The sequence below is a fragment of the Anoplolepis gracilipes genome, chromosome 6, assembly GCF_047496725.1.
Source record: "Anoplolepis gracilipes chromosome 6, ASM4749672v1, whole genome shotgun sequence".
NCBI lineage: Eukaryota > Metazoa > Arthropoda > Insecta > Hymenoptera > Formicidae > Anoplolepis > Anoplolepis gracilipes.
The window spans coordinates 2,270,380-2,292,631 of NC_132975.1; the positions used below are offsets into that span (position 1 = coordinate 2,270,380).

The 22,252-nt window shown below is 32.3% G+C and overlaps 1 protein-coding gene across 2 annotated transcripts in view; it reads right to left on the minus strand.

Annotated features, from left to right (window-relative positions):
- The window catches only part of LOC140667302 (kelch domain-containing protein 4), a 39,789-nt gene that overhangs the window by 991 nt on the left and 16,546 nt on the right, over positions 1-22,252 (minus strand). For both annotated transcript variants that reach the window (XM_072895101.1, XM_072895100.1), the window contains 2 exons: positions 10,254-10,831; positions 3,453-3,657 (listed from right to left, as the gene is read on the minus strand). In XM_072895101.1, the coding sequence (XP_072751202.1) occupies positions 3,453-3,657; positions 10,254-10,831 (783 nt within the window). The remainder of the gene's footprint in view (positions 1-3,452; positions 3,658-10,253; positions 10,832-22,252) is intronic.

Here is a 22,252-nt window from a genome sequence, read left to right on the forward strand (position 1 = left end):
AAATTCAACTTCGAGCGCTCCGGTATTACGAAATAATCACCGATATATTTTCGGCATGTATAAGTGTTCCAAGTGTCCTAAGTAGAAATATTTGTTATCGTATGATATATTTATATCAAAAACCTGCATAGATCACTGCCGTACAATTGTTTATCTGTAAAATATAGGGTTTTTCCAAACTTATGGAGGGTAGTGTATGTCAAAGTTAACGTAATTAGCACAGGCTCTGTTATTTCAGACTTTTAATGGTTTTATTTATAATAAAACCTTCTTAAAAACTTTTTAAAAAGAGGCAAGTCTTTTTTAAAAAGTTATAAATGAAAACGTTAAAAGTTTGAAATAACATAGCCTGTGCTAATTACGTTGACTTTGACATATGTTTTCAAGTTCACTGCCCTGAGTAATGTTTAAAAAATTTTAAACGTTGTTCTTTGTTTATTATAAAGTTATAAACAAAAAAATTTTTCGTTATAAATGTCTTTCTATGTATTAAAAACGCATTGAACGCACATTATATATGTATTAAAAGTGCATATGGAACTGTATAATGGTCCAACAGAATAGAGGAAAATGATAATGTGTGGTTATAAGATAAAAATTATAAATAAAAGATTTTCTCAATATATTTTTTAAGTATGGATTGAATTGAGATTTTACATTGAAACTGCACGCAGTACTGTCAGCCTTGGTAGTTTCCACACTCTCAAGTTTTGGCATATAAATTATATTTATTATTAAAAGCAATAAATATAAAAATAATAATAATATAATTTATATATACAGGGTGTTTTATTTTAAGTGAATGGTCGATTATTTTGCGAATCGATGATTTTATTGAAAAATGTTTCAGACAAAAGTTGCATGGTTTGAAGGGGGACATAAGATGGTACCATTGGTTTGACCTTCGATAGTCGTTTGAAGGTAACGTAAAGGTCATCTTTAATTTCTTAAATAGAACCTACTATTTTTCATTACATATTCTTGTAGCTTACCTCAAAAGTTTTCCAAAACATTATAATAAAATATTTTTTCATTTAATACTTTTCCAGTTATAAGGCTTATAAGGCTTTCCAGTTATAAAGTTGCAATATTTTGACATAAAATACAAGATATCGCGGTAAAATATTCATTTTTCGATTATCTTACCTTAATACTTTTATGCACAGAATAATGACTCGAATCAATCAGTGTAAAGAAAAAAACACATAGTTATCTTTAAGAAAAAATCTGAATTTGCAACTAGCAGTTACACATTTTTACTTTAACATAATTATGTATTTTAATTACACCAATTATGTCCCCCTTCAAACCATGCAACTTTTGTCTGAAACATTTTTCAATAAAATCATCGATTCTCAAGATAATCGACCATATCACTTAAAATGAAACACCCTGCATATAAAAATTTATTTATATTTTAATTAATTAATGCATAAAAATTTTTTTGAAATAATTTAAATTTATTAAATATAAAAAAATTAATATTAATGAAAACATAATAAAAAATATTTTTGATTTATTTTATCAAAATAATCCTTTTAAATTTAGGCATATCATTAAAATAAAAATAATATTAAAAATATTAAATAACGGCTTCGCCTCGTCCCCCATACCTTCCCATATAAATAAATATAACAAAACTTGATATTATAGAAACTACCAAGGCTGATTGTATTGCGTGAAAATTTTAATTGTAAAACTCTTAATTCAATCCATGTCTGAAAAACATATTAAAAGACTTTCTTTCTTTATAATTTTTAACTTATAGCCATAAATAATAATTTTTCCATATTCTGTTGGATCATTATACAGTTCCATATGGGTTTTCAGTACATATAATATGCAAAAAAATACATATAATAATTGAAACTTTTTTTATTTATTACTTTTTAAAAAAGACTTGTCCCTTTCTAAAAACTCTTCTACATTTTATTTTTATAATAGTTTTGTCTATATTTATAAAAAAAATTGAGTTTCTGCTGAGGAGGGGAGTGGCATTTGTACACATTTACCAAAGTAGAGATTTCTATCTAAAAAGTTAATTTTGTGCTGAATTTGTAAGTATCACACAATGTCACAATTTAATATTTCCTACAAAATCTAACAATATTTATCTAAAACATTTTTTAAAATTAAATTTTTCGAAATATTTATCTATTAAAATTAAAATAAAATTGTGCGGAGATAATCCAATCTGTGCAGATTTTGGTAAGTTTGCTACAAATTGTTGTCAGTAAAAAGATCACAAATTTATATCATCTATAACCGATTAAATCGGTAAATTAACAGCAGAAACTGACAATGAGGAAGATCTACAATTCCTAATTATTTAAATAAAATAATAGCGACGTTATCATTTAAATTTTAAATAGTATTCTACATGCTATCCTACATAAGAAATCAGTCAAGTGGTACTTTTTGAATCGTGTATATGTCTTAGTTTTTTTAATTGATTAGAAGTTACATCTTTCTTTTGATTTTCCATATATGTGTATATATATATATATATATATATATATATATATATATATATATATATATATATATAAACATATACATATATGTATATATATGTATATATATATAAACTTCTCACAACAATTAAAGAAACACCTAAATTTTCTTGAAAATAGGCAAAATTCAATCAACTTCGTTAAAAATCAACGAATTTATACATTTACGTTCTCTATGATTGTTACTGAGTTACCTTCGATTAAATAAAATGTGAGCACTTTGAGTTTGATTGTTTATAATTCCGTTAAAAATCATCGTACCGCTATGAGCAAAAAAGATTCTTAAAGCTGAAACTTTGCTTTGTCAAATGGAATAATAGTCAAATGTTTAAATGGTTGTTTAAAAAATCTGACTATCATTCTATTTGATAGAGCAAAGTTTGAGCTTTAAGAATCTTTTTGGCTCAGAGCGGATGATTTTTAACGGAGTTATGAGCAATCAAACTCAAGATGCTCACTTTTTATTTAATCGAAGGTAACTCAGTAAGAAACAATCGTAGAGAAATTTTTAAAAAACGATTTTGTAGGAAAAACTTCAAGCTTTCATGTTAGAAAGGTTAGAATTGTCGTAGAACTTTTTTAGAGACGTGACAAACCGACAAAGTAAGAAATAAATTTCGCATTTGGTCCAGCTCGTAGTTTTCTGCAAAAATTATCAAACTCACAGAAACATTAAAATAACGGTAAACTTTCAAAAATAGAGATTTCAATATTTAAAATGCTTTTTTTAAATTTAAATTTTGTTGATTTTTAACGAAGTTACAGTTGATTGAATTTTGCCTATTTTCAAGAAAATTTAGGTGTTCCTTTAATTGTGTGAGGAGTTTATATATATATATATATATATATATATATATATATATATATATATGTGTGTGTATAATGTATATGTACATATAAATATATAAAACACACAAAATATACATATCATTTACATACCTAGGCTATAGAAATCGCAAAGAGTGTATTGTCGATCACCTTCTTCCACCAAACCGCCATATAAATACAAAACGTTGTGTTTCATCGTCATTCCAGCATTCATCCGCGGAGATGGAAAAAATTTCACGTTTCCGCCATTTACCACTGTCGAAGAGGATGGATGGAGAAATGATGAAGAAGTTGGCGCTGTTGAACTTATTGTCATCTATGTATATATAAAAAAACCCACTAAATTTTTTTAATGACATATTTTTAAAAACTAATCGGGTAATTATACAGAATAACGGACCACCTCCTAATGTCAATGACTTTGATATATATTATCAAGATCATGATCCTGAATAAGGTTCTGAAGGTTTTAGCCGGCGTTCGTTGTTTGTTAAAAAGTTATTAACAAAAAAAGTTTGAAAAATGAGATATAGTTTTTCGTTCTTGTCGAAAGTGAAGTAACATTTACCAATATATAATGATTTTACAGTAAACGTATTACATTTAAATTAATAAATCCATTGAAAGTACAATTCATTATTGTCCTCAAAAGAATTTCAAGTTTACAAGAAATGTCACGAACAGTAGTAAAATCAGTAAAAAAGATAAACAAAGACGACTTACTACTATTCTCAGCGATACAATATAACAATATAATACAAAAGCATGGGCACACGGTGTCCGAAAATTATATATTGTTTATTATACATTTTTTGTTCATAAACTGTTTAATAAACAACGAGAGCCGGCTAAAACCTCCAAAATCTTACTCAGGATAATAACCTTGATAATATATGTCAAGGTCATTGACATCGGGAGGTGGTCTGTTATTCTGTATAATTACCCTAATTCGGAATAAATTCTTATTTATAAGAAATAGATTAATATTATATTAAGTCTCGATATAGTATTAATTGTATTAGTTATTCATTTGTTTTATCCTCACTAATTTCGATGAAATAGGTTATAATAAACCAGTTAAAAATAAAAAACATGTATTTTTTATATGTATACGTTCATGTCCCAGTAAAAAATTTTTATATATAATCAGACAAAATTATACAATCTAATTATACAAATTTATATACGAAATTTGTTCATATATATATTTTATATATAATTATATATAATTATACATAAAATGTTGCAGCATTGTGTATAAGTATGTATAAGTTTACATACACATAATTCTAATTGCAGCTATCAATCCATTTATATATAAATATACGTAACGTTTTATACGGTGTCATCTATAATTATACATATTTTTACACAACTGTGTAGAATCCTGTATAATTATATTCAATTCTGCATAACTATACATAAGAAATTTTTTATCGGAGTATGTTCACGACTTAAAACTATCTTTCAAAGCTACTTATAATTGATTTTGAATGGAATAGAAGCGTATAAAAAAATAATCTTCATTAAATTAGCCTTCTAATAACAGAGTAAAATTATCTTAAAAAATGCTAATTAAATTGATATTTAGAATTAGCTTAATTTAGTAGAATCTTAATATCAAAGAAGCGTGAACTTGTTTCTGATTAGTCATGCTCTATTCTTGTTCAACTTCCAATAACAAACATAGAACGACGTTACGTGACGTTCGAGCCTAAGATGGCAGTGGCAGCGGCAAAGTGGCGATAGAGTTTGCGCTTTTTTGACTTTTAGAAGTCTACCTAACCTAACCTAATTAGCACTAATTTTAAGATAAGTTAAAGCTAACTTGTCTTAAATTTGTGACTTATTTAGCGCTAATAGATGACTAACTTAATGATATCGAAAACGATTTACAAAGCGTCAAATTGTTACAAATTTTGTCGACAGAAAAACTATCAATAAAAAATCTGTTATATCGCAGATGGTAATAGAATACTAGTAGAACTGTAACAGAATCTGTTGACACAACTTGAAAAGAGATCAGGGGCAGAAAATAAAATTTATTTTGAATAATCACAACAGATTGGCAGTATGAACTCATATTGCTCCCATATAACTCAAATATTATATATTTATATATTTACATGTTACATATTTACTTTATATTTTCAATCAAGCGAAAAAGATGTCGACAAGTCATCTTTTTACTTTATTGAAAGGATAACTAATAAAATTATTAAAATTATATAAAGAGCTCCGATTAATAAATAAGTAAATAATAAAGAGGCAATAGGAGCGAGGAGTGAATATAAAATTGTAAGTTTGTTATATATAGATGATATGTCGCACTTGTATTGACAATAAGTACATTAGTAACATTCTATAGAATGACGGAAATTACAATAAAAATTTGAACGTTTCGATTCATGTTTTGAATCCTCTTCAGCATAATATATGAATTAAATAAATGAATTATAAATAAAAAACTAAATTAATGATAATACATCGTGTAATAAAGGCGTAAGACATGTGTGAACATAAAATCCGTGATCGTATTCGCATGATTAAAAGGGTCACTGCCTCAGAACCGCTGTACATATTTATCGCATGTTAGTTGTATAAAATTACATATATATAAAACGATCCAACTTATTTCGGCTCTTTTTTTTTTTTTTTTTTTGTACGGCTTGCATAATAATCCCGCGAGGCAATTCTCCGAGGTTTCCAGACTGAAGGAGGTATGCAGTTAGATTGAGGGGTTAAGTCTGTGTTAATAAAATGAGTATAATAAATACCTGTTTGTAATAAAGTAATTTTACCGTTAGTTTGTGTATAATGGTGGTAACTCAGAAAATGCTTACAGGATATGCACTCCGTTTGTGTGTTGTTGAATCTATAGTATATATGTCGCGACAACTGATGTTTAACGTGTGGTTATGCTGATGGTACAGACGGTAATGAGCTCTTTTCTTAACCGCAAATCCCATAACATCTTTACACATTTTAGAATTAATGTCCTCATGAAGGTGATACGCTTAGAAATCAAAGAGTTATACGATTCTGTTAGGCTGGCACACAGGAAAATGTTTGAGATTACACATTTAATCCAATTACACACACCGATATCAGTCTACAACCTATTCTTTACATCTCAAAGTCGACCTTTATACTCATATTTTATTAGAGAACGATCCAGACTTAACAAAAAATTCGACCATCTAATAAACAAACAACAAAAATTAACTACCCAACCCATTCGATATTTTCATCTACATAATATGTCAGCACACCAACACAAATCAACCCATGACCAACCCGTCAATGCTTCTTACTCTTTAAAAAAACTTCCATTTTTTGACGAAAAAATCGACACAAAAATTGAAATCGTACCAAAATTTTACATCAGAACAACATATTTGACCTCAAAGACAATTGGTTTATTAATCTATCCTCTACACACTTTCCTAGAGAGATACAAGACTTTCTACAATTAAGCGATAATTTCAGCGTACCTTCCACCTCTACATCTAAGATAGCTACCGATTTTATCAAAAATTTTGAAAACAGTCTAAAAAAAGTTCCTACGAAAAAAGAACATTGTTGAGAAGTAACTGCATACAGTAACTGACAAAATAAAAAGTGCTCTAAAAGATGTCGACATCAGATTAGCCTACTATAGTATAAATAAAAACAACAAATTTATTAAGACACACAAAGATCCTATCCCTAGTCCCATGAAAAACCAACGTGGTATATAAAATTAATTGTCTAAATTGCGACGCTTCATATATTGGTCAAACGGGAAGAAAGCTGAATACTAGGATAAAAGAACATAAGACCAACATAATGAAGCCCAATAACAACAAATCAGTGATCACTGACCACCGCCTAACATACAATCATGACTTTGATTGGGACAATACACAAATACTAGACAACGAGCCCTATTACACAAAAAGACTGATATCTGAAATGTTATACATTAAACGACAAAAAAATAGCATAAATCTACAAACAGATATAGAATGTTTGCCAGCTATTTACGATAATATAATAAACAAACTGCCTAAGATCTAATGTCACCTATCTAACTCTTTCCATCTTAAATGTATTTTTCGCCCTTGAGCTCATTACCGTCTGTACCATCGGCATAACCACACGTTAAACATCAGTTGTCGCGACATATATACTATAGATTCAACAACACACAAACGGAGTGCATATCCTGTAAGCATTTTCTGAGTCACCACCATTATACACAAACTAACGGTAAAATTACTTTATTACAAACAGGTATTTATTATACTCATTTTATTAACACAGACTTAACCCCTCAATCTAACTGCATACCTCCTTCGGTCTGGAAACCTCGGAGAATTGCCTCGCGGGATTATTATGCAAGCCGTACAAAAAAAAAAAAAAAAAAAAAAAGAACCGAAATAAGTTGGATCGTTTTATATATATGTAATTTTATACAACTAACATGCGATAAATATGTACAGCGGTTCTGAGGCAGTGACCCTTTTAATCATGCGAATACGATCACGGATTTTATGTTCACACATGTCTTACGCCTTTATTACACGATGTTTTATCATTAATTTAGTTTTTTATTTATAATTCATTTATTTAATTCATATATTATGCTGAAGAGGATTCAAAACATGAATCGAAACGTTCAAATTTTTATTGTAATTTCCGTCATTCTATAGAATGTTACTAATGTACTTATTGTCAATACAAGTGCGACATATCATCTATATATAACAAACTTACAATTTTATATTCACATCTCCTCGCTCCTATTGCCTCTTTATTATTTACTTATTTAATAAAATTATCTTTTCATCTCCAGATAACACATGTCCCTCAAAGATGACTAAAAGACGACTTAAAGACGTCTCATTATCTTTTAGATATCTTTAAAATGTCTTTTGGCCTTTCTGTGCTGTATGAGAATTTTTTAAAAGCCATTTCATTTTAAAAAAGGTGTATAGATAATCTGAGACACTTTGTATATTGTTATAAATATACTTAAATATAAATATATGTATATATGTATGTATGTACAATATGTATGTATATATATATATATATATATATATATATATATAAAATCGCAAAATGGTACAGGACTTTTCTATTCCATTTAACCCGCTCACATATATATATATATATATATACAGGGTGTCTCATAACTAACGAGCTAACGCTCGTGAGCGGGTTAAATGGAATAGAAAAGTCCTGTACCATTTTGCGATTTTCAGAATAATTATTGAAAAATTAATTTACAAAGATCGGTAAATCCGGCGCGAGTATCAGCCTGCCGCAAAAAAGATGGCGAGAAGGACGACCCTAAGGACGGTTGCTAAACACGTGCAGCGTAAAAAGGCGCCATTGCCTCGCGGTTACCAGGGGCATAGACGAGAAGCGTTGATAAGAACAATAGATTAGCGATTATTATTTAGCGACCGACCTAGCGGTGGCCGTCCTTCTCGCCATCTTTTTTGTGGCGGGCTGATACTCGCGCCGGATTTGCCGATCTTTGTAAATTAATTTCTCAATAATTATTCTGAAAATCGCAAAATGGTACAGGACTTTTCTATTCCATTTAACCCGCTCTACCCGCTCACGAGCGTTGGCTCGTTAGTTATGAGACACATTGTATACATATATATGTACAGATATATACATATACGGGGTGGGCCATTTTAAATTGTAAGGTCAATTTTCTCGTAAACTAAGCGAAATATTGAAAAATGTTTCAGACAAAAGTTGCATGGTTTGAAGGGGGACATAAGATAGTACCATTGGTTTGATCTTGGATAGTTGTTTGAAGATCACGTAAAGTGATCTTTAATTTCTTAAATGGAATCTATTATTTCTCATTACATATTCTTGTAGCTTACCTTAAAAGCTTTCCAAAACATTATAACAAAATATTTTTTCATTAAATACTTTTTGAGTTATAAGGCTTCAAAGTTGCAGTATTTTGACATAAAATACAAGATATCTCATAAAATATTCATTTTTCAATTATCTTACCCTAATACTTTTATGCACAGAATAATGAGACAAATCAATTGGCGTAATTAAGACACATAATTATGTTATAGTAAAAATGTGTAACTGCTAGTTGCAAATTCAAATTTTTTCTTAAAGATAACTATGTGTTTTCTTTACACCAATTGATTCGTCTCATTATTCTGTGCATAAAAGTATTAAGGTAAGATAATCGAAAAATGAATATTTTATGAGATATCTTGTATTTTATGTCAAAATACTGCAACTTTGAAGCTTTATAACTCGAAAAGTATTTAATGAGAAAATATTTTATTATAGTGTTTTGGAAAACTTTTGAGGTAAGCTATAAAGATATGTAATGAAAAATAGAAGGTTTCATTTAAGAAATTAAAGATGACCTTTACGTGACCTTCAAACGACTATCCAAGGTCAAATCAATGGTACCATCTTATATCCTCCTTCGAACCAAACAACTTTTGTCTGAAACATTTTTCAATAAAATTATCAATTCGCAAGATAATCGACCATATCACTTAAAATAAAACATCCTGTATACATATACAGAATACAGAAAACTCTATATTGTATATACAGTCGGACCTCTTATCCTATGACATTTTCAGTCCGGAATCTTCCCCTTAAACCTCTGATCCTACGACAAAAATTTGAGAGTGGGAGTATAATTCCCCTTTCGCGGTCGTAACATGAGAAGATTTTTTGTCGTAGGATAGGTTTCGTAACATAAGAGGGTCGTAGGATAAGAGGTCTGACTATATTTATATTTAAGTATATTTTATATTATGTGTATAATGGAAAAGAAAGAAAAATGCCTTTTTATTTGCACCCTTATATCCTGCGGTGACTCCTATCGCCTTTCTCTTTAATGTTATTAGAAAAAAAATATACCGTAAATATTCCGTCGTCGTCCACAGTAACTGTAGGTATAGAATTTGGAGATTCTTTCGATATTTCTTCCAAAATCTCTTGATCAGAATCATCACTCTGTTCTGATTCTTTATTAGCTTTTTTCTCTTTTTTTTTCCTTCGTCGTTTTTTGTCGTCAGTTACAGTTGTTTCTTTTTTTTCATTTAATGTTATGGCACGCCAGTGTAATTTTTCCAGGTCCAATGCAAGTAGATCGTTGTAAAATGTTCCACATAAATCTTTCTCATCATCATCATCATCATCATCGTTATGATTATCATACACACCGCCGAATATGAAAGCCTGATTCGCATGTTGGATTAATACAGCAGAAGCGCCACATCTTGGAGTCACTTGAATCCCAGTTTGTTTCACGCAAACCCATTTATATTTGATTAAATCGTTTTTGTTCGTTTGTGTCAAAAGAAACATATCGGCATGTATACAACCTTGATCTATCTCTTTTTTTATCTTTCTCTTACTATAGCCGCCATATACGACAAGCTTATTATCGATAGTCGGCAGTAATATACAACCGGATCGAGGTGTAGGTGCTATACCTTTAAAAAATTATTTTAATTAATATATGGTCATTGTCAATAATTGTTTGCATTAAAATATTTCTTAAGCTACTTGGTAAAATATTTAATAAAATATTTTCTAAATTCTCTTCATATAAATATTAAAATATTTTGAAAGTACTTAGTACATTCTTAACAAAATATTTAATAAATTCTTAATAAAACATGTTTACTATTATGTTAGATATGAAAATTTGATTTTGTTAAATATATTTTATGAATAATTGATAAAATATTATACTTAACAAATTTCTGATAAAATATTTGTTATCTCTAATTCTTTATACAGGGTGTCCCATAATTCGCGAAGCACCCGTCAGGTGCAGGTAGAGTAGGTTAAACTGAGTAAAAAAGTTATCTACCATTTTGTAATTTTCGCAATAGTTAATGAGATATTAATTATAAGAGATGAGCCAATCGGCGCCCGGCAGGAGCGCGCAGCAGCCTCCCACTGTTGATACTAGGCGCGCCCACGATGTGTCTATGTGTCTATGTGACTATGTGTGTGACTCTTCAGGTTGTCAATGCAGAGCGTTCCTCCCACCGCTTCGTCGGCCTAGTATCAAGTAACAATAGGTAGCTTCTTCGTGCCGCGCGCTCCTGCCGGGCGCGATTGGCTGATATCTTCTAATTAATATCTCATTAACTATTGCAAAAATTACAAAATGGTAGATAACTTTTTTACTCAGTTTATCCTACTCTACCTGCACTTGACGGGTGGTTCGCGAATTATGGGACACCCTGTATAATCTTTTCACATAAATCTTTGATGAAAGAATTTTTTAAATCTCGGTAAATATATTGAATTATATTTGCACCATAAAATATTTAAGAGAAGTCTGATGTAACATGCTGAAAATTAGGTAATTTTTTTTTTTTTTTTTTTTGAGGAAACTATATAAATAATTCTTTTGACCTTTTCAGAATATTTTATTGTACTATTAAAGTACAAAAAATTTTTTTTTTAGTAGGAAAAATACATATATTGGAATAATAATAATAATATTTAACATAGGAAATCAGAAGGTCAGAGCGTAATATTTAAAAGCTCGGAGTACTATCATTGAATTTTAGAGGGTCAAGTAGGTGAAAGGCACACAACAGTACTACTTAAACACGGATATGCTCAAATGGTAATATTTTCAAATAAAGCACTATTTATTGACTTTTGAACTCCCATATCTCGAAAACTGTCCATTTGTCGACCTCGAGCCCATTGGGACTTTTGATCAGGACGGTATCAACTATATCATACTAAAATTTTAGCTAATTTGATCGGAGTAACTTTGGTAAATATTGACATTAGCGGACCCAGTCCCGATGACTTTGACCTTGACATATGTTGTCAAGATCACGCTCCTGACTGACCTTCAGAAGGTTTTAGCCACCGCTCGTTATTTAAAAAGTTATTAACAAAAACGTATAGAAAATATAGCAGCTATTTTGAATATTAAGAGGCATAAACGAGTAATATTGATATAAAACTGATACATATATAAACAAAAATAAATTTATAGCAGTGAATCGTTGCTATATAGAAGTTTTTTATTATAAATACAAAATTTTCTTTACTTTAATCACAAACACAAAGAATTAAATACAATTATTTTCATAACACACACACACAGAAGGGAAAGGTGCAAGGGGAGCCCTCTCCTTCCCCCAAATGAACTTTGCTTTGTACGTTGCAAGACAAAACAAAGTTCACATGGATTTGCAATTTTCTACGCAAAGCGAGATGGACGCGGTGGGTGCGGAAGGGGAAGGGCCGGAGGCCCCCGTGTGTGTGTGTGTGTGTGTGTAAATATTCTCTCGCTCATATTTATATTATTGCATACGAATAAAAATGAAAATTGTTAATACTATTGCACATGTATGTAGGAAAATTATATTTCAAAAATGTTTTATCTCTGAATATAAATCACGATATGGTCTCACTGACACTCTTAATATTCAAAATAGCTGCTATATTTTCTATACTTTTTTTGTTAATAACTTTTTAATAAATAACGAGCGACTGCTAAAACGTTCTGAAGGTCAGTCAGGAGGGTGACCTTGACAACATATGTTAAGGTTAAGGTCATTGGGGCTGCCTCCCCCAAACGTAAGTTTTACCATAATATGTAATAAATGAAACTTATTTTGTTAATAACTTTTTAATAAAAAACGAGCGACGGTTAAAATCTTGTGAAGGTCACTCAGGAGGGTAACCTAGACAACATATGTCAAGGTCAAGGTAATCGGGGCTGGGTCCGCTAATGTCAATATTTGCCGTAACTTTTTCATAAGAATCGGGATCCTTTCTGAATGATGGTTTGTAAGTAGTATTTAAAGAACGCATTTTTTCGGGTTTTACATTAAAATTAAGTACATTAAAATTAAATTATATATCTATAAAAAAGGGACAATTTATGTAAACATATATTAATGAAAAGTATCGATATTCAAAAATATACGTTCGTTTAAAAGTATTAATAATTGTATAAGGTAATTATTTAGCTTAACAGATCAACAGATTAACAAAGAAGTATAACGAATACTCTTATACTGAAATGTATTACTCTTATAATTAGACTAAAATACGTTAATAATATTAATCTTGCTTTGCATGGAATAGTTAAATGTGGTCCTCTTCCTATGCACCCCTACTCCAAAAAAACGAGCGGCTTTCACTTGGACACAATATAATTGGATACGTTGCAAGAGACATAATTCAAGTGGATACGAAATTTTTGATACCATTCACTTATCCATCTTTCTAGTGTCACACTGGTTCTCAATTTTAATTCTCATCCTTATCTCCAAAACTATTCCCTCCGTTGTCCTTGTCCTCTTATTTCTTATTTTCGCATACTGACTTTCCGTCTAGAACCTAGTTGTAACCAAGAGAATCCCGTTAGCACACAACCATACATATTGATCAATGCCTAGGGTAACCAGCACGGTTAGCTAATCAAAAGGTTCTAATGTTCACTGGCCAATTAGCATTGTGCGCTATCGGATCCTGACCCACTTGAACAGTACAATTAAACACATTGCAAATGGACACGGTTCAAATAGACATGAAATTTTGTATACTGTTCATTTGGACACCATTCACTTGGACACAGTTCATTTAGACACAAAAATATACACACTGTTTATTTGGATATCGCTTCCATATCGTGTCCATTTGCAATGTGTCTAATTGTACTGTACAAGTGAGACGGGATCCGATAGCGCACAATGCTAATTGGCCAGTGAACATTAGAACCTTCTGATTGGCTAACCATGCTGGTTACCCTAGGCATCGGTCAATATATATGGTTGTGTGCTAACGGGATCCTCCCGGTTGCAAATAGATTCTAGATGGAAAGTCAGTATGCGAAAAGAAAAAACAAGAAGAGAAGGTCAAATGGAGGGAATGGTTTTGGAGATAAAGATGAGAATTAAAATTGAGAATCAGTGTGACACTGGAAAGATGGAAGGAATTTCAAAGAGAATTGTGAAATTGGAGGAGGAAAGATGGAAGTTAGTAGGGATTTATGTAAGGGAAATCTAAAAGAAGAGAAATTGGAGTTAAAACCGTGGATAGGAGAGAGATAGGATTAAAACAATGGTAAGGAGGGATTTTATTACAAAGACAAGAGAAGATGATGAAGTGATAAGGGTATGTTGAGAAAAAGAGGATGAAGAAAGAAGATCTAAGGACAAGAAAATGTATAAAAAAGAGAGGTTGTTAGTAAGTAGGATCGGGGAGACTGAATGGAGAATCTTGAATGGTGGAATAGAAAGGGAGAGAAAGGAAATTGGACCTTTGTAAGTAGAGTAGGGCAGTCAGTGAGTGCCTATGTTATTAGGATTGAAGAGATAAGGGAGAGTTACTAGATTGAAAGTGGGGGACCGAGTGAACTCGGATCATGATGGCATAGATTAAAAAGAGACGATAGATGAGGGTAGAAAAAAGAAGACGGGAAATATAAAATGAATATGACCAGAGGAAAAGAGGAAGGAATTTAGGAAGGAACTAAGAAGAGTGCAAGAAAGCGGAGGAGAGGAATGGAAAAGAGTGAAAGAGATGAAGAAAAACGGGTGTGCAAGAGAGAAAACCAGAAAAATAAGAGGGTGGTTCGATGATAGAATGTAAAGAAGTCAAAAGGAAGATAAAAAAAGTATTGGGTTGAAAGAAGAAAAGAGGAGATGAAAGAGAATATATGAGATAGATGAAAAAAGACTTTCTGAGAGAAAGGCGGAAAAAAATAATAGATGGGTGAAGAAAGCACAGAAAGCAAGAACAGATATGGGAGAAAAGAAAGAAGAAAGGTGGGTGATAAAGTGTAGAAGGAGATAGAAATGGAAAAGTAGAGTAAATATTTTAAGAAGTTATTATGGAGAACAGAAGACTGATTCTATATATAGGGGGTGAACAGAAGGATGGCGAGGAAGAAGAGATATTTGGAAGGAGGAAGTTAGAAAAACAATTACAAAAATATGAGATAGCTATGAGTGTGGAAAATATGGAGAGGATATGGAAACGGGAAGGGTGGGTTAGAGAGTGGAACAAGGGTAATTCCAATAATTAAAAAAAAAACATAAGAGATAGGTGCGAGATTACAAGGGAATTACACTGATGCTGTTGCTATACAAAGTGTATACGACGTGTTGGTAGAAAAAGTAAGAGGGAAAGTTGAAGGTAAGAGATAATCCACTGCATCAAGAGGGGGTTTAGAGGAGAAATGGGTACTATATTTATATTGAAAATATATTTGTGTTAAATTACTTGATAAACAAATAGATGAGCAGAAAAGGGGGGCAGTTTTTATTTTTTGTAGATTTAAAAACCGCATTTGATTCAATGGCTAGATTAAAATTAATAAAAGCATTAAGAGAAAGAGGAGTAAGAGAGAGATTAATTAAAAACTGTGGGAATATATTGAGGGAGACGAATTTTAAAGTAAGGATAAAGGGAGTAAGGAGAAAAGTTCTGGACGGGGAGGAGGATGTCCACTCAATCATTTATTATTTTAGTAACTTACTTATCGCAATTTGGAGGAGGAAATAAAAAAACGAGATAAAAAAGGGTAAGATTGTGATGAGAAAAAGTATACTCATTTGCTTATGGAGATGATATTATGTTATTGGCGGAAGGAAAAGGGAAGATGAAAAGTATGATGGAGAGGTGAGAAAGGAATGTGATAAAAAAGGGAATTGAATGCAGAAAAATTAAATTAAAGATTATGAGATATAGGAAAGGAAAAAGGAGATGGAAGAGAAAGGTATTAGAGGAGCTGAAGGGATATTAGATATTTAGATTATATTATAAGAAAAATGGAAGACAGAAGAATCAAATGAGGGATAGAAGAGAACAAATATAGAGGATAAGAAGATTTGTGGGATTGTGAAAGGAGACTGACTATTTGATATTTTGATGTAGTCAGAGATTAAATATGAGATAGAGGTATGGCGATGGGAAGAAATGGAAAGAATGAAAGGGTTACATGAAAGATATTTGAGGTGGGTGTTGTAGGTCGAGTAGGGGATGCCAAGATATCTCGTTAGAGAAGAGCTGAAAAGAAAAGAAAAGTGAGGGAGAGAATGGGGAAGAGTGCGTGGGAATACGAAAAACTTGAGAAATGGAGAGCGTTAACGAGAGTGGAGAAAATTAAAATGAAAGCAAAGAGGGGAGAAAAGTTATTTGAGAAGAAGAGAAAGGAGTTTTTTAGGGAGAGGATTGGAGCTGAGAAAGTTAGAGCAGATGAAGGAAAAAGGGAATTTTCGTTTGGAAGTGATGACGGATAAAGAGAAAGATTAGCAGTGAGAGAAAAGGAAAGATAAAATGAGGGAGGCAAGTTATAATTATAAATATGGATTAGTGAAAAGGGAAGGTATGCCAAGATATTTAAACAAAGGATGAAAGGAAAGCAAATGGCAAAGAATTGTGAAGTATAGATTGCGGAATGAGGGATAATTGTTATATTAGAGAAGAAAAAAGAAGAGACTGTGTAGGATGTGTGGGAGGAGAATTAGAAATATGGGAACATGTTAGGTTAAAATATAACAAATCAGGATGTACATAATGATAGTATAGAATGTTTGGGAGGAATGTGAGTGTTGGAAAGTAGAGGGAAGTTGGCAAGAGATGGTGGGGAAAATATTATATAGAGAAAATATAATATATATATATATATATATATATAGAGAGAGAGAGAGAGAGAGAGGAATGGTTGAGAAAAATAAAAAGAATTAGAGACACTATAATAAGAGACTGGACACGAAAAGACTACTTTTGACAAAGAGTAAAAAGAAACAGGAGGGAGCATATGGCTCGAGCTAAACGGACGGAAATGCCTATATATACCAGCATAAAAGTGGACACTCAAAATGACTGCTTATGGGCGCCAAAATTGAATGGCTTTTCGGAGATGCTGGAAGAATAAAGTTTTAAATATAAATATGGAATATACTTAATATTTTTAATAAAATCAACTCAATAAGATTAAATTTAAATATATAATTTTAATATGCAACAAATAAAATAATATATATTAATAATATTGAAATTTTAACACAATGTTTACTGTCCTTTAAATAGTATATCTAAATAAAATATTAAATTCTTGTTATTATATTGATAACAATTATTAACCGATTAAATGTTATCCCATAATTTCGCGCTGTTGTTATGCCACAGGCCTGACAATGCACCATAATTTTATTTCACTATTTTTTTTAGAATTAATAATTGTGCTAAATAATACGCGCATGCGTGTCTCTCTAACAACAGCAGCAGACGATGCTACTAAGCGTCAAAAAAGTGGACACTCAAGATGGCGGCTTCCGTTAGCGATTTGGCTAGCCTCCAGCACCGATACATTCCCTCCTGTTTCTTTTTACTCTTTGACTTTTGATTAGTCTGTCCTTTTTAATCCGTTCCCGCTGATTTTTAAATCTATTAATTACATTAATCTTAAATTACAACATAATTTTAAAAAAGTAAATGTTTCAAAGTTAATAAAAAATATTTTTTGTCATACAATTCTAATCCTTGCTAATATCTATTTATATTAAAATGCAAAATTAGATAATTACAAAAATTAATGTATGTTTACATAATTTTATTTTATACTTTTATACTACCGATTTATCAATATATTTCTTTATATAATTATTACAATTTTATAATTTATTTACAATAATTAAATAAAATAATATAAATGAAATAAAATTAAACTGAAATATGAAAGAAAAACAATTCTTTTTATTTAAAATAATGGTTGTAAAATATAATTTTACTATCTTTTGCTATATGTATAATTAAGGACGGGATCTGATAGCGCACAATGCTAATTGACCAGTGAACGTTAGGACCTTCTGAATGGCTAACCGTGCTGGTTACCTTAGGCATCGGTTAATATGTATGGTTGTGATATCGGGATGTGTGCTAATGGGATCCTCCTTATAATTAATACTTTATACTGTTAATTTATTATTTTAAATAATAGATTTTATCGTAATATAAAGTAAGTAAACAATTTTACACTAACGCGAATAAAAAATAAAAATAAACAAAAATATTAAGATTACAATAATATTACAATGACGTCAAAATGACATAAAAAAAGACATTAAAATGTCATTTTCTCATCTTAACAACAGAATTATTTAAATGCAAAATGCTTAGCCGTAGTTACTATTATATATTCTATTTACATTGGTTTTGTTTTTTTTATTAAAAATCCTTAATCTAAAAACTATAAATCTTTTAGAAAGTAAATCGTGACAAGTTAATATATGATTTACATTTATTGTTTTACATTTTTCTAATAAAAATAATGTTTTTAAAATTAATATTTTATTTTTTAAAATAATTTTTTTAAACAATTATTGCACACTTTACATATTTTTGTGATAGAATTTAAAATATATCTAATGTTATATAAAGAGTTTAAATCAAAAGTTGTCATTTTCATATTACATACAATAAAATTATTAAATCTGATATTTTATTGATAATTGATATATTATCTTGTATTATGTGTTTTTTTTTTTTCATTGTTGACAAATATTTAAAAAAATGTGATAAACATTCGCGGAAAAATTTTCATAATATAATCCTTTGTTAAAGAGTTATTGTAAAATGGAACTAAACACCCAACCATTTTACTATCAGTCACAATTATAATCTCTTTTATAAATAATGCATTTAGCCACACGTGAAGTAAAACATCAGTCACGTCCATGGCTACGTTCCGATATTCACTGCCACTGAAAATCTATAAATGGCCGGATTATATCTTGAAGGGAACGAGGCCAATTAAATTCAAAGAAGAAAATCTATAATTTACGTCACGTACACTATACTGTAAGAAATAGCGAAGCGAGAACACGTCGATATATCGAAGTAGTAGCGAGGCAAACACCCAGAGCCAATCCGGAGAGACCAACTGGCAAAGAGACGCTATTGCCAAACTTATCGGAGCAAACTACCGGCTCGTGCGAAAGATCGGAGGATAAAGAGGCGTAGTTGAGTCCCGGATGTCGTAGAGATCGGTTCAGCGAATCCTGAGCGAGCATAGTATGAGAACCGCGAAAGACAAGCGTATTCGGTTGCGTGTATCTGAACGAGGCTCACTTCCAGTTGTATACATATTCTTGTCTGGTCTAATAAACTGTGGTGCTGTAATTTATAAGTTAATTAAAATCACTTACTCCTGATTCCTTGAAGACGCCAAGTAGTCCGAAATCCCAGTCCGTCATCCCGTCCTCTTCACAAGGCATCCGAACTACGCTTATCGAAATTGGAGCAACTCCTCGGGGGAGAGGAATGAAAAAATAAATATAAAAGATTCAAGACTTACCATTCCTTATAGTATTAACTCAGAAGAGGGATCCACGGATTTGAACCATAGGTCGAACGCGTTCCGATGGGAATAGAAGAAGAATATTCGACGATAAAATGGACTTAGCGAAGTTAGAGCAGCTTTCGCTAAACGAATTGAAAGCGGAGGTGTTTAGATATCACCTCTCTATTGACGGAAGCAGGGAAGAATTATTACAAAGGATCAAGCAGCATCTCCAGCAATGTGGTCCGGCTCAGGATCTGCTAGGAGAATCGTCAGTGACAGCAGGCAGCCGAAAGGGCAGCCAGAGCGAGTCAGTCGGCTCATCAACCACAGGGCTGATGCAAATGATGACTCGATTCTTCGAGCATCTGACAGAGCAGTAACAAGAGGCTCAGGAACAACAGAGGCGGATCACCATGCAAGAAATGGCAGTACAACATGTCTTCCTGCAGCAGTTGTTGTCGTTGATGCACGAAGCAGCAGCCAACGAGCTGCAAAGACCAGTGAGCGCTGGTATTTTACAGCGTGAAGAGATACATGGTCGAAGGACCACTCTAAGGAGGTCCTCAGCACAGGACGAGGAGCCACAGAATTCGCCCATAAGTGGAAGTAGTGACACAGTCGAATGGAACTGTGGGTGGAGGTAGTATAATTAAATGGATAGCTACCGAGATTCCCGAATTTTCCGGAGCAGACACGGACAATGTAAAAACATGGATCCAGTGAGTAGATAAAGTAGTCCGAGTTCATGGAGCAATAGAAAAAGTAATATTGTTAGCAGGTGAGTATCGATCATAATGCTTATTGACCAGATGAAAATGTGATCCTTTGATTGATCAACTGTGCTACCCTAGACATCGGTCGATTTGTGTGGTGTGTCCGATCGAACATGTGCGCAATCGAGACGATTCCATTATTAGCAGTTTCTAGTAAACTGATCAAACAAGCACGACGTTGGTACAATAGCCAGATAGAGATCGTATTAGAATCGGAATTAAAGGCAATAATTAAAATTTTTTAAATAAGGCCGTACTACGCGTCGATGCGACAAATTGAGGCACCGAGATGGAATGCGGCCAAGGAGATGTTTCACCAGTATTTGCTGGATAAATTAGCTCTCACTTTCAATGTGGATCTTTCTGAAAAATATAAAATTAATCTTTTGATCGATGAAATCCCAAACGCCTCCCTACGAGCGACGGCGTCCATCATTGAGGTAACAACAGTTGACCACTTCCTCTCACGTATGAGGACAGTAGCGATGGTTTCGTCGGACAGGGAGAGAAACAGGACCCAGAACGAAATTGGATAAAACTAAAGACATAGTGTGTCAGGCGTGTGGCAAAAAGAGAGACCAACAGCAGGACTGCCGCACATCAAGGACGGTGTGTTATCACTGCAATGAGATTGGACATTTAGACAGAGGCCAGACTGCTCGAAGCTGCGCAAATCAACATTGGCAACGGGAACACCCAAGGCGTTGGCTGTAGCCGCAGGGGTCACCGAAGAAGCAGCGAAGCCGGAAATGATCGGAGCAATAGTGAAGGTCTCGGACACGACGGTCCAACCAGCACTAACGATAAGTAGTGAGACAGTCAAAGCTGTTGAATTGAATAAACACGCATGTAACTTGTCGGTATTAATCGACATCGGTAGCTCGGCTTCGTTTGTAAAATCGCGAATTTTTAATCGGTATTTTGCGCCTAACAGAAACTCAAAAATAGCGATGCGATGATATACGGGTCTGAATAGTCTGCCTATCAGAATTCGCAGCGTAGTGAAGTCAAAAATTAGGCTACAATCGATGGTGAACACTAAATGTACCGTAATATTAAATGTACTTGAAAACGACAGTCTACCGCAAGATCTTGTATTAAGTAGAGATTTTTTAAAGCAGAATCAAATCACGTTAATTTATGCGCCACGAAACATGGAGAATACCGAGACTCTGTCAGACGACAGAGATCGCATTTATCGCGGTACTAGCGAGCATAGATCTAAGAACGACAGACAGGAAAAAGGACATACTGTACGATCAAATGAAGATCGATTTTGTAAAATACGATCATGATTTAAAGCGATTATTATCAAAAATGGAAAATACCGATATACCGTTAATTCAGAATAACTACTCAGTTAAAGTAACATTGAAAGATGGAGTACGCTCTGCGGCGTTTCGCGTTTGAAGAACGGCGGCAAATATGCGAGATCATGGATCATGTGTTATCACGCGGAATAATTAAAATAAGCACCGTACTGCGCTAGAATAGTGCCGTTCTGGAAGAAAAATGGCGCCTAGCGCCTACGTGTGGATTTCCGCCCCTTAAATAGCCAGGTAATTAAACAGAAATTTCCGTTCCCATTAATCGAGGATTGCCTCACGAAATTGAACCAGAAGAAAATTTTTACCCTGCTAGATTTTCACGACGGGTTTCACCAAATAAAAGTAGACGAGCAATGCACGAAATACTTCGCGTTTGCAACTCCCGACGGTCAGTACGATTATATGCGACTTCCGTTCGGTTACTCCGAATCACCGGCAGAATTTCAAAAGAGACTTGTGTCGATATTTTGCCGC